The sequence below is a fragment of the Myotis daubentonii genome, chromosome 10 (assembly GCF_963259705.1).
Source record: "Myotis daubentonii chromosome 10, mMyoDau2.1, whole genome shotgun sequence".
NCBI classification, from domain to species: Eukaryota; Metazoa; Chordata; class Mammalia; order Chiroptera; family Vespertilionidae; genus Myotis; species Myotis daubentonii.
In genome coordinates this window covers 75,302,144-75,321,617 of record NC_081849.1, presented here as the reverse complement: position 1 = coordinate 75,321,617, position 19,474 = coordinate 75,302,144, and the positions used below count along the sequence as shown (strand labels likewise).

The 19,474-nt window shown below is 42.4% G+C and overlaps 1 protein-coding gene across 2 annotated transcripts in view; it reads left to right on the top strand.

Annotated features, from left to right (window-relative positions):
* The window catches only part of AMPH (amphiphysin), a 146,180-nt gene that overhangs the window by 84,981 nt on the left and 41,725 nt on the right, over positions 1-19,474 (top strand). For both annotated transcript variants that reach the window (XM_059655726.1, XM_059655727.1), the window contains exons 5-11: positions 982-1,077; positions 8,557-8,664; positions 10,522-10,607; positions 13,742-13,817; positions 14,478-14,560; positions 17,113-17,251; positions 18,630-18,758. In XM_059655726.1, coding sequence (XP_059511709.1) covers positions 982-1,077; positions 8,557-8,664; positions 10,522-10,607; positions 13,742-13,817; positions 14,478-14,560; positions 17,113-17,251; positions 18,630-18,758 — 717 coding nt within the window. The remainder of the gene's footprint in view (positions 1-981; positions 1,078-8,556; positions 8,665-10,521; positions 10,608-13,741; positions 13,818-14,477; positions 14,561-17,112; positions 17,252-18,629; positions 18,759-19,474) is intronic.

The window sequence follows — 19,474 nt, the reverse complement described above, 5'->3', positions numbered from 1 at the left end:
CCCGGTGATTTTCAGTCGGTGTACCTCAACCGGTGTGCTGCAAGAATTTGGAAAACATGCAGTACCTGACCGTTTAGTCAGAAGCACTGACCCTTTTTCCTTAGACTGTCACAAAAATTAGCAACAGCCTACACAATAATAGCCACCCTGTGTGAATGAATCAAAATTATACCTATTTTTGTCAGATCAGCAAAAATATGTATTTTTGGTGTGCCACAGAAATTTTAGTAATTTATGTGTGCCAAAGATGAAACGGGTTGAAAATCACTGATTTAACCCAATGCCTATACATAGGAATAGTAGTAGGAATAATAATGATAATAATAATAATACCTACTATTCATTGTGTCTTTATCATAATTGGAAGGTGCTTTTCCATTATGACTGTAAATTTTCTTTTCTCTCTGTGGAAGCTTCAGCAATGGTTTATTGTTTGTTTGAAGTGGTTTCTGATTTCCTGGAAGGCTTTGGAAGCAGTCTACGTGAAATTCTTCACAGTCCCAAAGGTCGCCTGTGAAGAATGTGGGGATCTACATTCTTTTTTAAAAATATATTTTTATTGATTTTATAGAGAAAGAGAGAGGGAGAGAGAGAGATAGAAGCATCAATGCTGAGAGAGAATCATTGATCGGCTGCCTCCTGCACCCTGGGCATGTGCCCTGACTGGGAATTGAACCGTGACCTCCTGGTTCATAGGTCAATGCTCAACCACTGAGCTGGTTGGGGTCAACATTCTTTATAATTCAGCATCAGAAATTTGTTAATGAGCTAAACCTTTAAATAACCTATATTGTCATTTAGAACTGGTAGCCAAACAGCCTAGAAATTTTATTGTATTATTGAACAATCCACATTCTTTCTAGCATCTACTATCTGGGGACGTATTAGTTACCTAATTTTTTAGTTTCAGAATTTTTTGGAAGTTTAGTGAAAGGTATTCAATTATCTCTTTATTTCTCTCTCTCTCTCTTTTTTTTTCAGAAATGTGATGTGCTATGGGAAGACTTCCATCAAAAACTAGTGGATGGGTCCCTGCTGACACTGGATACCTATCTGGGCCAATTTCCTGACATAAAGGTATTTTACTCTGTGTCTATAAAGCAAAGAACCAAATGGTCCCAGGTGCTTATTGAAACATAGGCAGGAGGAGTCAAAGACAGTTGGTAACTTTTCATTTATTAATGAGATTTTTTATTCTGTCCTATCCATTTGAAATAAAATGTAGTTAGAAAATTCCATTTTCCCCTTTCGTTAACTGCTTCAGCTTTTCTCTACATAAGTCTTTTTAATCCTATAGCTATCAAGTCAGAAATCAGAGATTCCCACCAACTTTTAACCTTTTTTATTTTGAAAATGTTTTATTATATACCATTTGACAAGAATGTCCATTAGAATAAACAGCAGTTACAAAGACAGGAAAAATTTCATTGCAAATGTGAGGGCCAAGTCTGTTCTTTCTTTGTGAACTGTTTACTTCGCATGTGTCCATAGCACACCTGCATATTTTTTCTCTCTCTTGAAATTTCAGTTTCAAATTGAACGACATTTGACCCTTGAACAACATGGGATTTAGAGGTACTGACCCTCATGCAGTAAAAAATCCACATATAACTTTTGGTGCCCCCAAAACTCAACTACAGTTCACCTTGGGTATTCATAGGAGATTGTTTCCAGGACCTCTGAGGATACCAAAATTCATGGATGCTCAAGTGCCTTATGGTATATAAAACAGTGTTGAGCAGTGCATACAGACAGCTCTCTACTGTGAATTCAAAACTGTGGATTGAAAATACTGTTTTGATCTGTGTTTGGTTGAATCTGAAAATGTGAAACTGGAGGGTAAGAATAGCCAGCGTATATTTATTGACAAAATCTACGTATAAGTAAGTGACCTGTGCAGTTGCAATCTGTGTTGTTAAAGGGCCAGTTGTAATAGGATATAAGCATTTCAAATTCATTTGCATTTGGATCTAAAAATATCTTGTCTAAAACATTTGGCTTATGTGACACTTGGAGCCATTGAAAGGGAAATACACAGGTGAAGGTTTGAATATTGCAGATATGGAATTGATCCTGGAGGTAAAGATGGTTTGTAAACCATCTGGGTTGTATACAGCAAATGGTACCCTTAATAAGCTGTCCCGTTGCCTAAAATTGTTTTCCCTGATCAAAGAAGAGTGCCAGGTAAGACAGCCACATATTTTCCTTTCTCTAGGGTGAGAAGGCCATGAGCCAGCGTCCGTGGGCATCTGCAACTTCTTATTAGGTGACTTCTGATGGGAAATTCCATTCTTTTTAAAAATATATATATATATATATTTATTGATTCCAGAGAGGAAAGGAGAGGAAGAGAGAGATAGAAACATCAGTGATGAGCGAGAATCATTGTGAATCATTGACAGCTGCCTCCTGCACACCCCTTACTGGGGATTGAGCCTGCAACTGGGCATGTGCCCTTGACCAGAATCGAACCTGGGACCCTTCAGTCCACAGGCCAATGCTCTATCCACTGAGCCAAACCGGCTAGGGCAGTTCCATTCTTACCTGGCCTTCTTTGGAGCCATTGCCAAACACCAGGGAACCATCTGCAGTAATGTGTACTGGCCTTGGCCATGAAACATAGTGAAGCGTCTTGGCCAAAAGAGCCTTCATATCAATAAATTAGTTTTCTTGGGCCCACCCAGAATTCCTAACACTATTGGCCAACATCTCAAAAGTGTGTTTTGAGATACCAGGGGCACCCGTCAAGAACCCAAGTGGATCAGACTAGATACATTAGCCTTGTTGGCAAAATGTCACAGAGAACAATTCCAAATGATAGATTCTCAAGAAGTTATCATGACAGCAGCAGAAGGCTTTATTGAGCCATTGCCTAAATATGTCCAATTAAAAGGTAAATGTCAGACTTTTTAATTTGATAAAACATTAAAAAACTAAATTAAAAACATTTTTTCAATTCTGTAAGACTGCATGCACTAGCCTACAGGAAGCATATTTTTGGCTATCTTCAAATTATTTGATAATATTCAGATTTTATAGCATTTGTGAAGAAAATAGTCTCAGATCATTATCACACTTTAAAGTATCATTTACTGCATGGCAATTTAACCTCCATAAAAATAACCTCCCAATTAATTAGGAGAGGATAAAGGAAAATTTTGTCCTCCTACTTGAAATTTCCCAAGCAGCTTGTGACGATGTGTCTAAATTGTTCATATATATACTCATAGTATGACTTCGCAAAGCCAATGAAGGTAGTGACTGACTATAGAAGACACATAAGAAAAGTTGTTGAGTTTCACAGCAAAAATTTAGTGTCATCAAAAAAATGTGAAGAATCTCAGTTTTGCCCTAGCTGGTCTGGCTCAGTGATAAAGCGTCAGCCTGCAGACCAAAGGGTCCCGGGTTCGATTCCGGTCAAGGGCACTTACCTTGCTTGTAGGCTCCTCCCCAGCCGGGCCCTGGTCAGGCTCATGCAGGAGACAACCAATCGATGGGTTTCTCTCACATCGCTGTTCCTCTCTGTCTTTCCCTCTCTCTTCCACTCTCCCTAAGTCGGGGGGAAAGGGGGAGTCAATGGAAAAATATTCTTGGGTGAGGATTAACAACAACAAAAAAGAATCTTAATCTTAGTTGTTATGGTACTGCCCAGCAATAGTTATGTGGAAATTGGCCATATTTCAGAAGACAAGTGCACACAGAAGTACCTGCATTGCAATATGGAGATTAAAATAAAATCATGATGGACTATATCTTTTTAGTGTGTTCCATGTCAGAAAGATGAAGGACTCAGTAGCACTTTTACTTAGCAGTTCTTTTCTTGAGGTCATGCACAAAGATGATCCTCCAGTTACTGAAATGTCTTTACACTAGAGATTTGGGAATAATATCTGTGTTGATACGCTGAAGATAAATGAAATATATGTCATGGTTTTACCTGTATCATGGAACGAGGCTGAAACAATCTCTCTCTCTTGCTGTAGCATACACATAGAGTTTCAACCCAGATAGAAAATTGTGCAACCGTGTCCTATGACGAAGAGTTGAGGAAATAGCAATGTTTAACTTGGAAAGGAAACAATTTGGAATTGGAGGGGGGTGGATAGCTGTTTCTGATACTTGAAAGACTTTTCTTCTGTGAAAAGGAAGTTAGAAGTGGATATAGACTTGATTTCTTTAAAAAGTTAGTGGCAAGTGGTTATGGAATGAATGGGTTGTTAATGGAAAGGAGGATTATGATTAAAAATACTGAGTGGAGAATTTTCACAGCATGGAACACAGTTGACTTCCTTCCCTCCCATTAAAATCAACAGGCCATGTGTCTTAAAACTTCAGGCAAATTTCCAAATATTTACTGCAGCTCATCAGTGAGGTCTATGGAGTACCATTCATGAGGGGATATGTTTGACTTCTCCAACTGTGATTGGCAGGGCACCCAGTGTAATGGTTCTTATTATGCAGCATTAATGTCTGAAACCAATGTTGTAATAAGAGCCAGCTTGTCACTAACCCAGGCAGGCTTACAGCTGTGAGCAGTTATTGTAAAATGTAGTTTAGATTCTATCTAGCGACCAAGCATGAGCAACTAATTATATATTTACAGCATGGTGCCAAAATGAACCTCAAACTGGGGTAATTATAGAAATTTTTAAAATGCAGTAAAATACTTTTTTTTTTTTTTTTTTTTTTTTTTTTTTACTGCATAAGGTCAGTACACAGTGGGAAATCTAAAGAAATTTAGATTGGGTTGGATGGATAAAATAAGAATTGTATCATTTTCTATATAAAAGCTAAAGTGCATTAACTCGACCCTTACTTAGGAGATTCGGTTCTCTTTTTTCAAGTTTTCCAAGTATCAGATAGATAAGGAAATAAGATTGATTTGTTTTTCTAATGCAAAACTGTCTGCACCAAAATGAGGAATGGCCTTCAACATAGTCACTTCTACATGGTGAGTTGTACTCTGTAATTGACTTGTCGCACAAGAAAATAAGTCACATTATTTACTCCGCTTCTTGTTTTGAACAAAATCTAAGATGACCCAGTGCACTATTTCATCTTATTCCCAGGCTTAGAAGTAATTGAATTTTGGCTGCTTTCGAAAATCTAATTCATCTTCAGAGAATCAAGGTTTTGCTTCTTGGAGCAAAGTCCACAAAACAGGGCTTTATATAAGTTTGCCTGTAGTTACACAAGGCCACTGTTCCAAAGTGCCGGGGTCCAACCCCAGCAGGTCCAAGGGTTCCCAAAGGTGTGGACAGAGTCGGCGAAGAAGGAATGACACGGGGACAGTGTTCAGTTGATCAGCAACCTAGCCAGGATCTCTAGCCCGGATCTCCAGAGAGGTTCTGCTTCGGATCTCCAGTCTTGTATAAAACGTTCTGTGTAGGTTCTGTGCCTAGGCTCTGTCTCTCTTGGTCCTGTCTTCCAAGCCCTGTGTTCTCAGTTCTGTGTTCTAAATTCTGAGTGTTTCTGTCTTGTTACAACTGTATTTATACCAGTTGATTCAATCCTATCAATCTCTATTACAAAGGTTAGGGCGTTTCTTATCTCCATTCCAGGGAGAAAAGATTATGTAGTTTAAGCATGATTGTTCGTAGTTAAAGGGATTAATTACCCGCCTGGCACTTAGTTGAGGGGTTTTATTCCCTCCCTAACTCCAGGGGAAAATCCCTACCTGGGGATTCAACCTTTCTCGGAGAGGTGACCTTGGTTAAAACACAGCGCCAAGGGGAGCAAACATATTAAGAACCGTATGCTATATATGCCAGGTCCCTTGAAAAAGCAAGGATGGACCGGCTCCCGGCACCAAAGGACAGTTTTCCTTTGGATATAACAGATACTTGCTAAAGATGATTAGCTCTGTCATCCCATAGGCCATTGTATCCACCCTATTTTATTGAAGGACTCTTTTTACCCTGTCTGGGCTTATTCATCACATATCTTTAAGTGAATGTGGTATGTCAGCCATACCTTCCACTACTAACAACAGCTGGAAGTGGTAGGTACAGAGGGTAAAATGAAAGAGATTGGAATGAGAGAAACTTCCCCAACCCACCTCTCACCAGCCCTGCAGGGGGTGTAGAGGAATATCATAGGGTGACAGATGGTAATAATTGAATGATAGTCTGCCAGAGAAACATAGGAGCTGGTAGAAGAAGTTCTACCAAGAGTTGGGAGTAGGTCTGGGACTAAATGAGGCACGTGAGGCCATTAGGATTCAAAATGATTAGGAAGCACCTCTTCCTGGTTGGTGATCCCGCACTTACGTGATCCTGAGGGTGCGAGCCTCTTAAGATGTGTGCCCTAGGTGTCTCACTTGCCTCACCCTCCTCTAGGTACTGGTGGGTAGGGGAGCTGTTATCTAATTTATCATTTGGAACAGACTTCCTAAGCAATTCTGGACAAATTAGAGGTTAATATCTTCTCTTACGGGTTGTTATTCATTTCTTATGGGTCCTATTTCATAATTTTTTATTGAATGCTTCACAGCATATATAGAAAAGTAAAGATTGAAGTAATATTTATGTCTTTTTTGTCAGACTATTGGTGTGGGAGTTCAAATCAATGTAACTGTAACTTGAGCTGGGTTTGGCTTTTGTTGTCACTGTTGTTACTTTCAGTGCACTCTGGCTTTCAGAATCCTTTATGGCAGCGGTTCTCAACCTGTGGATCGCGACCCCTTTGGCGATCGAACGACCCTTTCATAGGAGTCGCCTAAGACCATCCTAAATATCAGATATTTACATTGCGATTCATAACAGTAGCAACATTACAGTTATGAAGTAGCAACGAAAATAATTTCATGGTTGGGTCACAACATGAGGAACTGTATTTAAAGGGCCAGAAGGTTGAGAACCACTGCTTTATGGGCTATATACTGCTTTGTGCTTGTGCAAACACCTATAATGTTTTCAGACTCTTAAGTTGAAGGCTAGTTTTTGCTTCTTTTTTGACTCACAAATTGTGGGCCGGTGGATGCCAGAGAGTTTTTCTCAGTGTTCCTGCTCCCCATCAGATTTAAGTTGTCTTTTTATGCCTGCATTGCAGAGGGCATGTGGTCTTTCCCTATGAACTTGTCTATCCTCCAGTGGTAGGCAACTATTGCTTGTTTTCAGTACTGGACTGGTAGTGGGAGCGGGGCTGTTTTCTGTTATACTCTCTTGTCCTTGTGTTAGTAGACTTTACCGTGTACCTGTGGTTGGTCTTGAGCAGTAGTTTTCTGCCTCTGCCCTTGTGAGAACCCCCCTCTGTCATATCTTGGACACAAGAAGATATATGTCTTTCCCACGTGGGTAGCCACTTACCCTCTGTGTAGCAGTTATCTCTACAGGCATTCTAGGGGCCAGAGGGGTTCTCTCCTGTCACCAGAGCAGATTGGTTTTGCTTCTACTTCTCAGAAGCAGCAGATCTGGCCTCTGCAGGCGAGAGGATCTGTTGCTATCTCCTCCAACAGCTTAAAGCGTTTGCTTTGTAAGAGGAAAAGGTCCGTGGAATCGGTTAGGGCTTTGTGTCTACCCCCAGCAGCCAGAGGTCCCCTCATTCTCCCCACACTGCAAGGGAGTTTCTTGTCCTCAACCTTCTGATACATCGAGTAGAGGCCCAAGGAAAGGGCTCCCCATAAATGCAATGTCCCCTTGTGTCTTGACACCCAACTATTCTAAACTACACGTTAGCCCCCACTAAGGCTTTGATGATTTGTTAAAATTTTAGTTGACCTCTTCCTACCCACTTGCATCTAGGAGACAGCTTTTACCTGTGCCCTGCCAAGGTGAAATGGCTCGCATGTCTCGTCTTTCATTGGAGGGACTGACTTGCCCCTCTTTAGAATTCAGATTACTTTATTGCCTTGTGACCTCAGGTCTCTGATAGAATCAAGAAAATTATGTCATTATGGATTATTCATATTTGTTCTTGTTTATGTTGGAGGGATATTCTTTGCAGCTCTCTGTGTCCTGAGGGCAGAAGTCTCTAGGAATCCATGTATTTTTTAAGCTCCTGAGGTGACTCCAGTGAACAAACAGATTGAGGAACATGTCTAAGAAAAAGGATTTTTATTCCTAAGTATCTACTTTAGAGAACTGCTTTATAAATATAGAATTGCTTTATAAATCTGCTTTGTAGAACTGCTGTTAGTGCGAGTGTAATTCGAATTATAAAGCTAATTCTACTATAGTCTCCTACTATTTTGAAAATAGAACATTTAAAGATTTAAAATACAGGCTAATCAAGTGAATAGGTTTACCTGCTTCTCTAAACCACTACTAGACTTTTTCTGGTCTTTGACTATAAATTCTGCTTTCCACTCCTCATGACAGATTTGATTTTTATCAGAAGGGAAGCTATTTACCTAATGGTTTTCACACAAATGATTGAAGGCAGTAGTCTGATTTCCAGGGGTCACTTATCTATTAAAATTCCAGTTCACCTTGATCTCCAGCTAAGATCTCAGCTACTCTGGACAAAGAAAGCATTTTAGCAGTAAAAAAAAAAATAAATTTAAAAATAAATATCTCACCGGGCCTCTTTCTTCATGCACATATTTTCCATCGGCAGAATCGCATCGCCAAGCGCAGCAGGAAGCTGGTTGACTATGACAGTGCCCGCCACCACCTGGAGGCTTTGCAGAGCTCCAAGAGGAAGGACGAGAGTCGAATCTCTAAGGTAGGGAGTGATCTTTCTGTTGAAACCATTCCATATTCTGTGACCTCTAGCAACTTTGCTTCTAAAAATGAAATATTTCATTTTTAAAGGATATTGGGATCAGGATGGAGTTTAAACTGAAACATGGTGCTTGTGGGCTGCTTTCCATAATTTTTAATTAAAGATAAGCTTTTTGATATTATTGTAGAGTTCTCATTGGTGACACGACTCATGCATTTTGATCAGAATAGACTTTGCCCCCAACAATGCTGTAAGATCAGAGAAAGTAGTGTGTTCCTGTACTTCTCTCTGTGTTTGTGCTCCACCCTGATGCTAAAGTGCAGATGCAGATAGGGAACTGAGTTTGAAAATCTCAGACATAACTTGTGATTGAGAGTACAGACATGTGCTAGATTTGCATAGCATTCATTTTCTTTTAGGAAACCCATTTTAGTAACTTTTACAGTATGTCATACATTTACAGATGCCACTTAATTGATGACACCTGATAACTACTCCCTTCTCTTCCAGTCTTGCTTCCTCCTATCTGCCTACACACAGCTGCCTGGTCTTCCTACAGCACATATTTAGATATGTTTCTCATTGCTTACGTCTTTTAATGGCTTCCATTGCCTGTAGAAAAAATTTAAATTGCTTAGCACAGCATGTGCAACCTTCTCTATTTGGTTGTGACTCATCCCTTTATCCTTATCAACTTCCATGAATTTTTTTCCTCTCCTCTCCCTTCTGTGCACACATCCTGAGCTAGAGGCTCCATGACCTACATATCAGTTCCTGAGCAGCCACAATAACAGCTGTTCTTCATGTGAGGCCTCAGAGGTACCAGCCACATGTTCAACACTTCATCCACGTCACCTTTCCTTAATACTCCCACTACCTGTCAGTGGGCATTACTACTTCCATTTTATGAATGAGGTAGCTGAGGTAAAAAGTGATAAGACAAATTCACAAGGTTAGTGCACTGAAATTCCAACCCAAGGAACTCTGTCTTTATGTATTGCAATGCTTTAGCCTCTCCCTTCTTCAAGATTCAGTTAAAAAAAAAATATTACCTTCTCTATGGAGCCTTTCTTTCCACCATCTTCCACAACAACATACTTCATAACATTTTACAAGTCCTGTCTTTCAATGTAATTTAGACTTCCCACTAGACTGCGGATTTCTTAGGGAAGCATCCATATTCGCATCCAGAGCAGTGTGTAACAGGCCATTAACAGATTTTTATAGAATGAATGAATCTGCCAGAGAATGTAAGAGCCCATTGTACTCAATTCAGTTTTCCTAAAACTTAATATTTCACATTTATTGAAAAAAAATATGTAGGTAATAAGCAGAGTGATTTTTCTTCTACCCAAAATGTTTTCAGGATTCCATAAAGCTATTCCTATTTTATATTAAACTAGTAGTGGCCTGGTGCATGAAATTTGTGCACTCGGGGGAGGAGGGGTTCCCAGCCTGGCCTGTGCCCTGTTACAGTGTGGGAGTCCCATGATCCATTGCCCCAAAGAGGTAGGCCCCGCCCACCCATCTGGGGCTCCTTGATGGATTGCCCCAAAGAGGTAGGCTGGAGCTGGGGGAGGCCTGCGGACCCCTGGGCCTGGCCACGGCGGAGGCCTGCGGACCCCTGATGCAGGCACGTGGAGAGGCCTCAGCCATGCCCCACCTGCCCTCCCCGATGCTGTGAGTCCCCGCCCACCCATGCCTGTTGCGCACGCAGCCTCCAGCTGATTGGTCGTTATGCGTGAGGGCACCCCGACCATTTGCATATTACCCTTTTATTAGTATAGATGATTAAGTTGAAATGGCTTATGTTATGTGATTTTTTTAGTGTAAACACATGTTATATGTCATTTCTAGGCAGAAGAGGAATTTCAGAAAGCACAGAAAGTGTTTGAAGAGTTTAACGTTGACTTGCAAGAGGAGTTACCCTCATTATGGTCAAGGTAAAGATGTTCTTGTACAGGTTGTACCTGTCCCTTTTAGAAGTTTAAGAACAGTGAATATACAGTGAATATGCCGTATCTTGTCCTTGTTGCCTGTGACAGTTCAGCGTTGTCAGTGGAAGTGTTCTATAGTCTACACTTTCCCATATGGGAGATACTTGCCACATGTGGCTGGCTGTTGAGTACTTGGAATGTAACTGAATTTTAAATTAAGCTTATTTAGGTTTGATTCACTTAGATTTAAATAACCTCACGTAGCTAGCAGTTGCCATATTGGATGTCACAGTTAAACCTTGATATAGTTATCAAGTGGAGACTCAAATCTCAATTAAAGGCATTAGGAGAATTTCCCTTAACCCTGAGTTTACAAGGATACCCTCTCACATAGCATTTACACTCAAGAAACTTATTCTAAGGAAATAAATGGTAAAGCTCTGCACATTTTAATTCATAGATCTTCATTAGGGTTTGGTTCATCATAGTGACATCTTAATGAAAATAAAACAGTACTCATCAATCAACTTCAGCTTACTCCTCCCATCTGCACCCACCTTCTGTTTAAATCAGACCTGCTCTTCAGGACAGCCTACATTTGTCTTCTCAAACAGATGTTCGCAGCTGGCACAGGGCTCCTTATTCCCCTCACCTCTCCAGTTCCTTTAGCTGTTTCTGTCTGATCTAGTTATTATTGATATTTAGTCATGTATGGCCTTTGTGATAACTTTAACAATTACACCCCATCTGGAAACCTGCTTCTTTCCCTTACCAGTATTAATGGAGCCTGTGTTCATTAATCAGTCTCCTCTAATGAGATTGTTAGTTCCTGGAGCCACCATATCCCACCACCAGGCATGTACCCAGTGTTGGATGAGCCCTTTGTTGAGTAATGGAAGGGAGGTATGAGGAATCACTGACTGGTTAACTGGGGTCCTGGAAAAGGGGTGCTGAGTTGTCACATAAAGTGCCCAAGAAGACTTCTCTGCCAACAATACAATGAGTCAGATCCCTCTGCATGGTTGTCGGCATCTGCAGTCTCTCCTCTCCCATGAGCTTTTGCCTTAGTTACTTTCTCAAATGCAGGTCCAGGCCCTCTCCTTTTCCCTATCGCAAACATGGCCAGAGGCCACAAATAACCATTGCCTGCAGATAAACATTGTGTTTTGCAGTCAGGAAGGTCCTCTGTCTCAGAGCACAGGTCTGCACCACCAGGCTCTGTCTCCTTGGCTTCTGGTCTGACTCTCTTTAGAACTTACTATTTCCCAAGCACCCTGTACCAGGGTTTTCTTTATCCTATCTAATAAAAGAGAAACATGGTAATTAGCGTACAACCACTACCCTTCCCATTGGCTAATCAGGGTAATATGCAAATTAACTGCCAGCCAAGATGGCGGCCAGCAGCCAGGCAGCTTAAAGTGAACATGAGGCTTGCTTGCTTCAGTGACGGAGGAATCCAACGTTCCCCACCTGCTGCTGCAGGCCTCTGAGCTGCAACTCTAAGCAACTATGTTACAAATATAGAAGCTAAACAAAACCCCAGAAACCTGCTTTAGTCCGTTGGGCTTCAGCCAGTAGGATCGCAACATTGTTTCAAATACAGAAGGTAAACAAAGGCCAGAAACCTGCTTTCAGCAGCAGAGGCCTAAGAGCTGGAGCCAAGCCTCAAAGCTAAAGCTGGCCCAGAATAAAAAAAAAAAAGAAAAAAAGGAGCAGTTGGGAGTTTCAGTCACTCGCCAGCCTGAAAACAGCCCTCAGCCCCTCACCCAGACTGTCCAGGCACCCCAGTGGGGACCCCCACCCTGAAGGGTGTGTGACCAGCTGCAAACAGCCATCATCCCCTCACCCAGGCTGTCCAGGCACCCCAGTGGGGACCCCCACCCTGATCCAGGACACCCTTCAGGGCAAACCAGCTGGCCCCCACCCGTGCACCGGGCCTCTATCCTATATAGTAAAAGGGTAATATGCCTCCCAGCACCAGGATCAGCGGAGCCGCGAGGCCTCCCGGCACCAGGATCAGCGTGACAGGGGGCAGCGCCCAAACCCCCTGATCACCCTGCGGCTCTGTGTGTGACAGGGGGCGGGGCCACAACCTCTCTATCCGCCCTGCTCTGTTCATGACAGGGGAAGGCGCCCCAACCCCCTGATCAGCCCTGCTCTGTGCCTGATAGGAGGGAGCTCCCCAACCCCCTGATCGCCCTGAGGCTCTGTGTGTGACAGGTTGCAGTGCCCCAACCCTCTGATCGGCCCTGCTCTGTGTGTGACGGGGTAGAGTCATAACCTCCCCATCGGCCCTGCCCTGAATGTGACAGTGGCGGTGCCCCAAACCCCTGATCGGCCCTGCTCTGTGGGTGATAGAGGGCGGCACCCCAACCCCCTGATCCGCCCTGTTCTGTGTGTGACAGGGGGCGGTGCCCCAACTCCCCTATCGGCCCTACTCTGTTAGTGACAGGGGAGAGCTCCCCAACCCCCTGATGGGCCCTGCTCTGTGCGTGACAGGGTACAGACCCCCAACCCCCGTGATGGGCCCTGCTCTGCACGTGACAGGGGGCAGCGCCCCAACCCCCTGATTGGCCCTGCTCTGTGCGTGACAGGGGGTGGCGCCGCAACCTCCCCATCGACCCTGCCTTGAGTGTGACAGGGGGCAGTGCCCCAACCCCCCAATTGGCCCTACCCTGAGCGTGACTGAGGGTGGCATTGCAACCTCCCGATCCGCCCCGCTCTGTGCATGACAGGGGGCGGTGCCCCAACTCCCCAATCGACCCTGCACTGAGCCCGCCCAGGGGCTGCACCTAGGGATTGGGCCTGCCCTCTGCCACCCAGGAGCAGGCCTAAGCCAGCAGGTCGTTATCTCACGAGGGGTCCCAGACTGCAAGAGGGCAAAGGCCGGGCTGAGGGAGCCCTCCCCCCCCCCCCCGAGTGCACAAATTTTTGTGCACCGGGCCTCTAGTTAATATATGTTTACGTATGTTTATATAATGTGAAGGCCTGAGCTTGGAGCAGGGTCAGGCTAGAAGGGGTCAATGGGGGAAGTGGGAGGACATATGTAATACTTTCAACAATAAATATTTATTTAAAATACAGTTTTGCTCACTGGTCTTTCCCTTCTATTCTTTCCTCTTGGTATCTCCACATGGTAGACGAGTTGGATTCTATGTCAATACCTTCAAAAATGTCTCTAGTCTTGAGGCCAAGTTTCATAAGGAAATTGCTGTGGTGAGTAATGATGATTACTTTTACATATGGAATATAAAGTAATGAACATTTATTCTGGAAGCAAATGAAGTGGCATAGCATTATACAAAGAATGCGTTCACTTGCATGTTGTTTTAAATAGTGTATTATTACTCTTAGTAATATTTCTACAAATTTTTTGTTATGACCATATAGTTCTCTATATCTGACAAAGATTTTAGTGCGTGGGCATACAAACATGCTCTCACAAATCACTTGCTGCTTTGATTTCTCTTCTGAAATTACTTTTGTCATTGTCACAGTTTCAGAGTTTTGGGTTTGTTTGTTTTTCAGTCAGTTTTTAATGTTGGAGTTTCAAGTGATACTTTAAGCTGAGGAAAGTATGTCTCCAAATATCCAGATAATCAGCAGATGTGCTGTCCATGGGTGTTCTCTTGGTTTAGCAGCTAGTTGTTTGTACGACTTTATCTCTAGTAGAGTCCATGTAAACAGTTAATTTTTTTTTGTTTTCTGTTCTGTACTCTGGTTAAGAAATATGTTTAAAGTTTTAAAAGTTTATTTGTGTTTGTGACCTTTTTGACACAAATTCTAACTTTTCAATAAACCTTTTTGGGGGGCAATAGCCCAAGTAGGCATCAAAATGATTTGCAGCTAATAGACAGATGGCCTCTGTCCCCTTAGCTTTGCCACAAACTGTATGAAGTGATGACGAAACTGGGCGACCAGCATGCTGACAAGGCCTTCACCATTCAAGGTGCTCCCAGGTAGGCCTTGTTCATCAGAGTCACGTTCATGGCTGTTCACTTTGAATGCAATGCTTGTTGTAATTTCTGCAGTCTGATCAGCCTATGCTATGTTACTCATCCTATAAAAATCTAAAATGAAGGAGCTCTTCCATATAGAGGCAGACACCAGCCTTACTAAGTTTTATGCTTTTTCATATTTTTTAAAAAATATATTTTATTGATTTCAGAGAGGAAGGGAGAAGGAGAGAGATAGAAATATCAATGATGAGAAAATCATTGATTGGCTGCCTCCTGCACGCCCTACACTGGGGACCAAGCCAAAACCTGGGCATGTGCCCTGACTGGGAATCGAACCCTGGCCTCCTGGTTAATAGGTTGATGCTCAACCACCGAGCCACGCCAGCTGGGCTGCTTTTTCACGTTTACCTTCAGCCTCCAGATTTACCCACCATGGCCTTTCTCATCTTCACCATAGAATTGACTATCTGCCTCTTGGCATTCCATGGGAACTAGAGCAATGGTATAAATTTTTAACATATAATTTCTAGTTGTGCTCTTGTTCTTTCTTTGGAGAAGAAAGGAATTCCCCAAACTCATAACAGTTAACCCTGATATTTATCGTTGGTAGTGACATACTTAAAGAATCCATTTTCAGAAAGGAAAGAGAAAGTAGGTGAGACCTCACCATCATCTAACTCCACCTGACAAACACAGCATTGCTTTGCTTGTATTGCGTATGGTTATTTTGAGTGTGCCAATCAAGTAAGTACTCCAAAGGCCCAGTGATCCACAGGCGAAGTATCTGTGTTGCCAGGGTCGTTGGGCTTTATATCAGCTTTCTCCTGTGATTTTGGAATCCCTTTTATTCTATCCTTCGCAGGCATTATATACTCAAGGAATGCAGGCCTTGGGCTGGAAGTCCAAAGACCCAGCTTTCAGTTTTATGACTCTACATGTAGTTAACATGCATTGCTTTTCTTAAGTCCAAGAGCCTCTCTGGTTAAAGATCTCATTTTTTCAATCAGTAGGGGGGAAGATGCTATTGGAATAAACAGTGTTAATAGGCAGTGTGACATTCTACATTTGCAATTTTAACATCAATGTATACATTCATACACATACATTTATAGAAATACATATATTTCTATAAATATATAGAGCATGTGAATACATATATTTCTATAAATATATAGAAATATATGCCCTACCATCTCCATCTGTCAGTGTGAGGTTTCTCTGGAGGAAGCTGATATTCTTATCGTTGCTCTTTGCATTAGCTGTATTCATAGTCTCTGCTATGGCTTCTGTATGTACTAAGTGGGCATGAAGTGTATCTTCTCCTTCTAAGGGAAAGAATATTTCCTAAAAGAATACACGAAATGGGTAGAGCTACTGTTTCCAATACAGCTAGGAACAAAGTAAGAAGTAATATCAAAATGACATTTGGGTGTTTTAGGAATAAAATACATCAACAAAATTAAGGATTGCTCCCTTATGGAGAGATGAAAGGGATAAATGCATCTGAAAACGTCAAAGTTGATAAGTCAGATAAAATGGAGAGAGTGGGGCCATGGTCATTTAACAAATGTTCCTTTCACTTTTTGTTCAGTGTTCCTCTGCAGAACGAGGTGGTGAGTGAGCTCAGCGGGATCTATCTCAGTTAAGCATAGACTGGGGCAGGGCTTCCCGACAGAGGCCGTGACAGCTGGCCCATGGCCTGGTCCTGGGGCGTGGCCTTGTTCTCACTGTAGCACCCGTCCCCGTAGACCATGCTGCTGTGTACATGCTCATTTGGTTTGGGATGCAGGTCCTGTTCCCTCAGCTACAGACTTTTGAAATTCTTAGAGAGAGAATGCATCCCAAATGCCCCCTTAGTCATTAAATTTGGGCTGTTCACTAGCACCTGGCCTGGCGCCATGGGTGTGGTGGGTTGTCAGTAAATATTTCTGACTCTGGTCCATCACATAATTTGTTTGCACATTTCAAGGTGCCTGAGCCGAGTCATTGCTCTTTAAGGTGTGGAAGCAGAAACAGTTAGTGAAATGAATTTCCAAATGGTATCAGGAGGCACTCCTATGAAATTTTAATTAACATTACCCTAAGGATGCCTTTTAACATAAAAGTTACACTTTTCAAGGAAGGGTTTTCTATAGATTACGACATAGCAAGATTCTCCTGTAAATCAAAAGTGAGATTAGTTAAATTCAATCCAACTTATGTTTGAAAGAGTCTTACAGGGCCTGTTTGGGTCAGTGGAAAGATCAAGGATTGCATTAGCAAGGCATGAATTCAGATCCAGTAAATTGTCGAGTGACTTTAGGGATTTTTTAACCCCTCTGCATGTGTATTGTGGTGATTAGAGATAATCTATGGACAGGGTCTGGCACACAGTGGTCAATAAATGGTACTAGTTATTATATCAACGTTCATAAGCATCAGAATTAACCTGGAAGAGGGAGTAGATAAATAATAGCTGTTAGGGCTCAGGATTTCTCTGGAGTGGAGGACCCCTGGTAAATAAATACTGCTCCTTAGAAGGCCCCTTGCTCACATCTCCTGTGTTCATCTAGTGACTCGGGTCCTCTCCGCATCGCAAAGACACCATCACCGCCCGAAGAGCCTTCACCCCTCCCAAGCCCGACAGCCAGTCCCAATCATACGCTGGCGCCTGCATCTCCCGCACCAGCACGGCCTCGGTCACCTTCTCAGGTAGGAAGAGAGTAAATACATTGCAGTGACTAGAAGAGCGTGTGGTGGGGTGACCCATCTGGGAAAGCCCTGCGGTGCTGGGACATGGAGAGGAGTTTCTGGTTGGGAGATTTTGAGGGGTGAAGCTTTAGGCATTGTGATTGTCACTAAGGAGTCAACTCATTTTTCTTATTTGGATTTTTATTTCCTGGCACACCCTATATCTGAGCGTTTATCTCAGGCTCTCCTACTCCCCTCTGCTCCTATCTCTTGCTTCGTTTCCTAGAGCTTCGTGTAATCCTACCTTCTCTGTGAAACCTCCCTCCTGTAGTGCTTTAGGTAACATTTGGGGCAATTTATAGACATGAAAAGCACTTTTGTGTATATGCGATTTCACACTTTAAAATATATATATATATATATATATATATATATATATATATATATATATATAGAGAGAGAGAGAGAGAGAGAGAGAGAGAGAGAGAGAGAGAGGAAGGGAGAGGGAGAGTGAGATAGAAACATCAATGATGAGAGAGAATCATTGATCGGTTGCCTCCTGCACGCCCCACACTGGGGATTGAGCCCACAACCCTGGCATGTGTCCTGACTGGGAATTGAACTATGACCTCCTGGTTCATAGGTTACGCTCAACCACTGAGCCACGCTGGCCAGGCTCCACACTTTCTGTATCACCCACCCTATATTGTACATGAATAGACACTCAACAAAAGTGTAGGAAGCAAATGATTGAAAGAAACTGTAAAGGCCAGGGAAAGACAAATATAGAGAAAATTTGCCACCCATTCCTTTCCTACTTTGGGTGAAAATGAAATTCCATTGAGAAATCTTGAAATCTCCAGTGCAGTTCAAGCTTTCATGTATATGACTGACAGTAAGTCAGGAGAGTCACAGGAAGATGTATGGAACAGATGGACCCTTAAAATCCTTTGGAAAATATTGGAGTGGAAAATGAGATACTTGCTCCCTGTACATAGTCTCACCAATTCCAGTGAAAAACTTGCTTGACTTTAATTTAAAAATTTTAATTTATTGCTGAATTGAGAAGTCATTTTCAGTTGCTTCAGAGAAGGTATTGCCTTCGTTACACTTGGAGTCACAGGCACCTGCCTCGGGCCCTGTGTGTAGCTCTTATGTTGGGGTGAATGGAGCCTCAGAGCCCGAATTTTTTTATTGGACCAGGGCTTGTCAGTGCTCTGAGAGACACCCACACAGATGGCGTTGTTTACCTTAATCAGGTAGGTTTGTTTCTATGTGCAGATCTGCATTTCGGTTAGTGATCTATCTATCCTCCCAGCTCTGTTCACATGAGATTTCTGCATGTCTCACATGTCATCTTTGGCTGAATTAAGTATTGTTTGTGTTTATTGTCTTATAGACGAGGAAAGGACCACCTGTCCCACCTCTGCCTAAAGTCACCCCGACAAAGGAACTGCAGCAGGAGAACATCATCAGTTTCTTTGAGGACAACTTTGTTCCAGAAATCAGCGTGACGACGCCTTCCCAGGTGAGGGCCTAGTACAGAGGTGGGATGTCCATAAAGTAGCATGGCGGAGGGACTCTCAGGGGCCAGTTCTAAAGAAAGTGGCAGAGCCCCAGTCAGTTTGACTCAGTGGTTATAGTGTCAGGACTGAAGGGTCTTGAGTTTGATGCCATTCAAAGGCACATACCTGGGTTGTAGGCATGATCTCCTGTCCCAGTTGGGGCATGCAGGAGCCAAACAATGGGTATCTCTCTCTCTCACATAGATGCTTCTCTCTCTGTCTCTCCCCCTCCCTTGCACTCAATGGAAAAGATATCCTCGGGTGAGGATTAACAAAAAGAAAGAAAGTGGCAGATATTAGAGCCAGCAATATAATTTCAGTTGCTATTCGGGTTTGCTTGTCTAACGCATTTTCAAGTATTTGAAAATGCTCACATTATTTTTGATTATTAAGATTAAGTTGCACATACTTATTGTAGAAAATGGGAAAATACTGAAAAGTGTAAAATGAAGAATTCTAATAATCACTTAAAACATACCACTCTGATTTAGTCACAGATATGCTTTGACTTATTTCTTTTGGTCTTCTTCCCACCCCCACCCCCTGCCACCCCCAGTTATATACTGATTTTGCCCACAGTACTCAAATTGTATTGTTATGTACTCCTGACCTTTCTATGTAATCTCACTGAGCATTTCTTCATGTCATAGGATTATCTTTTTTTTTTTTTTAATGTTTA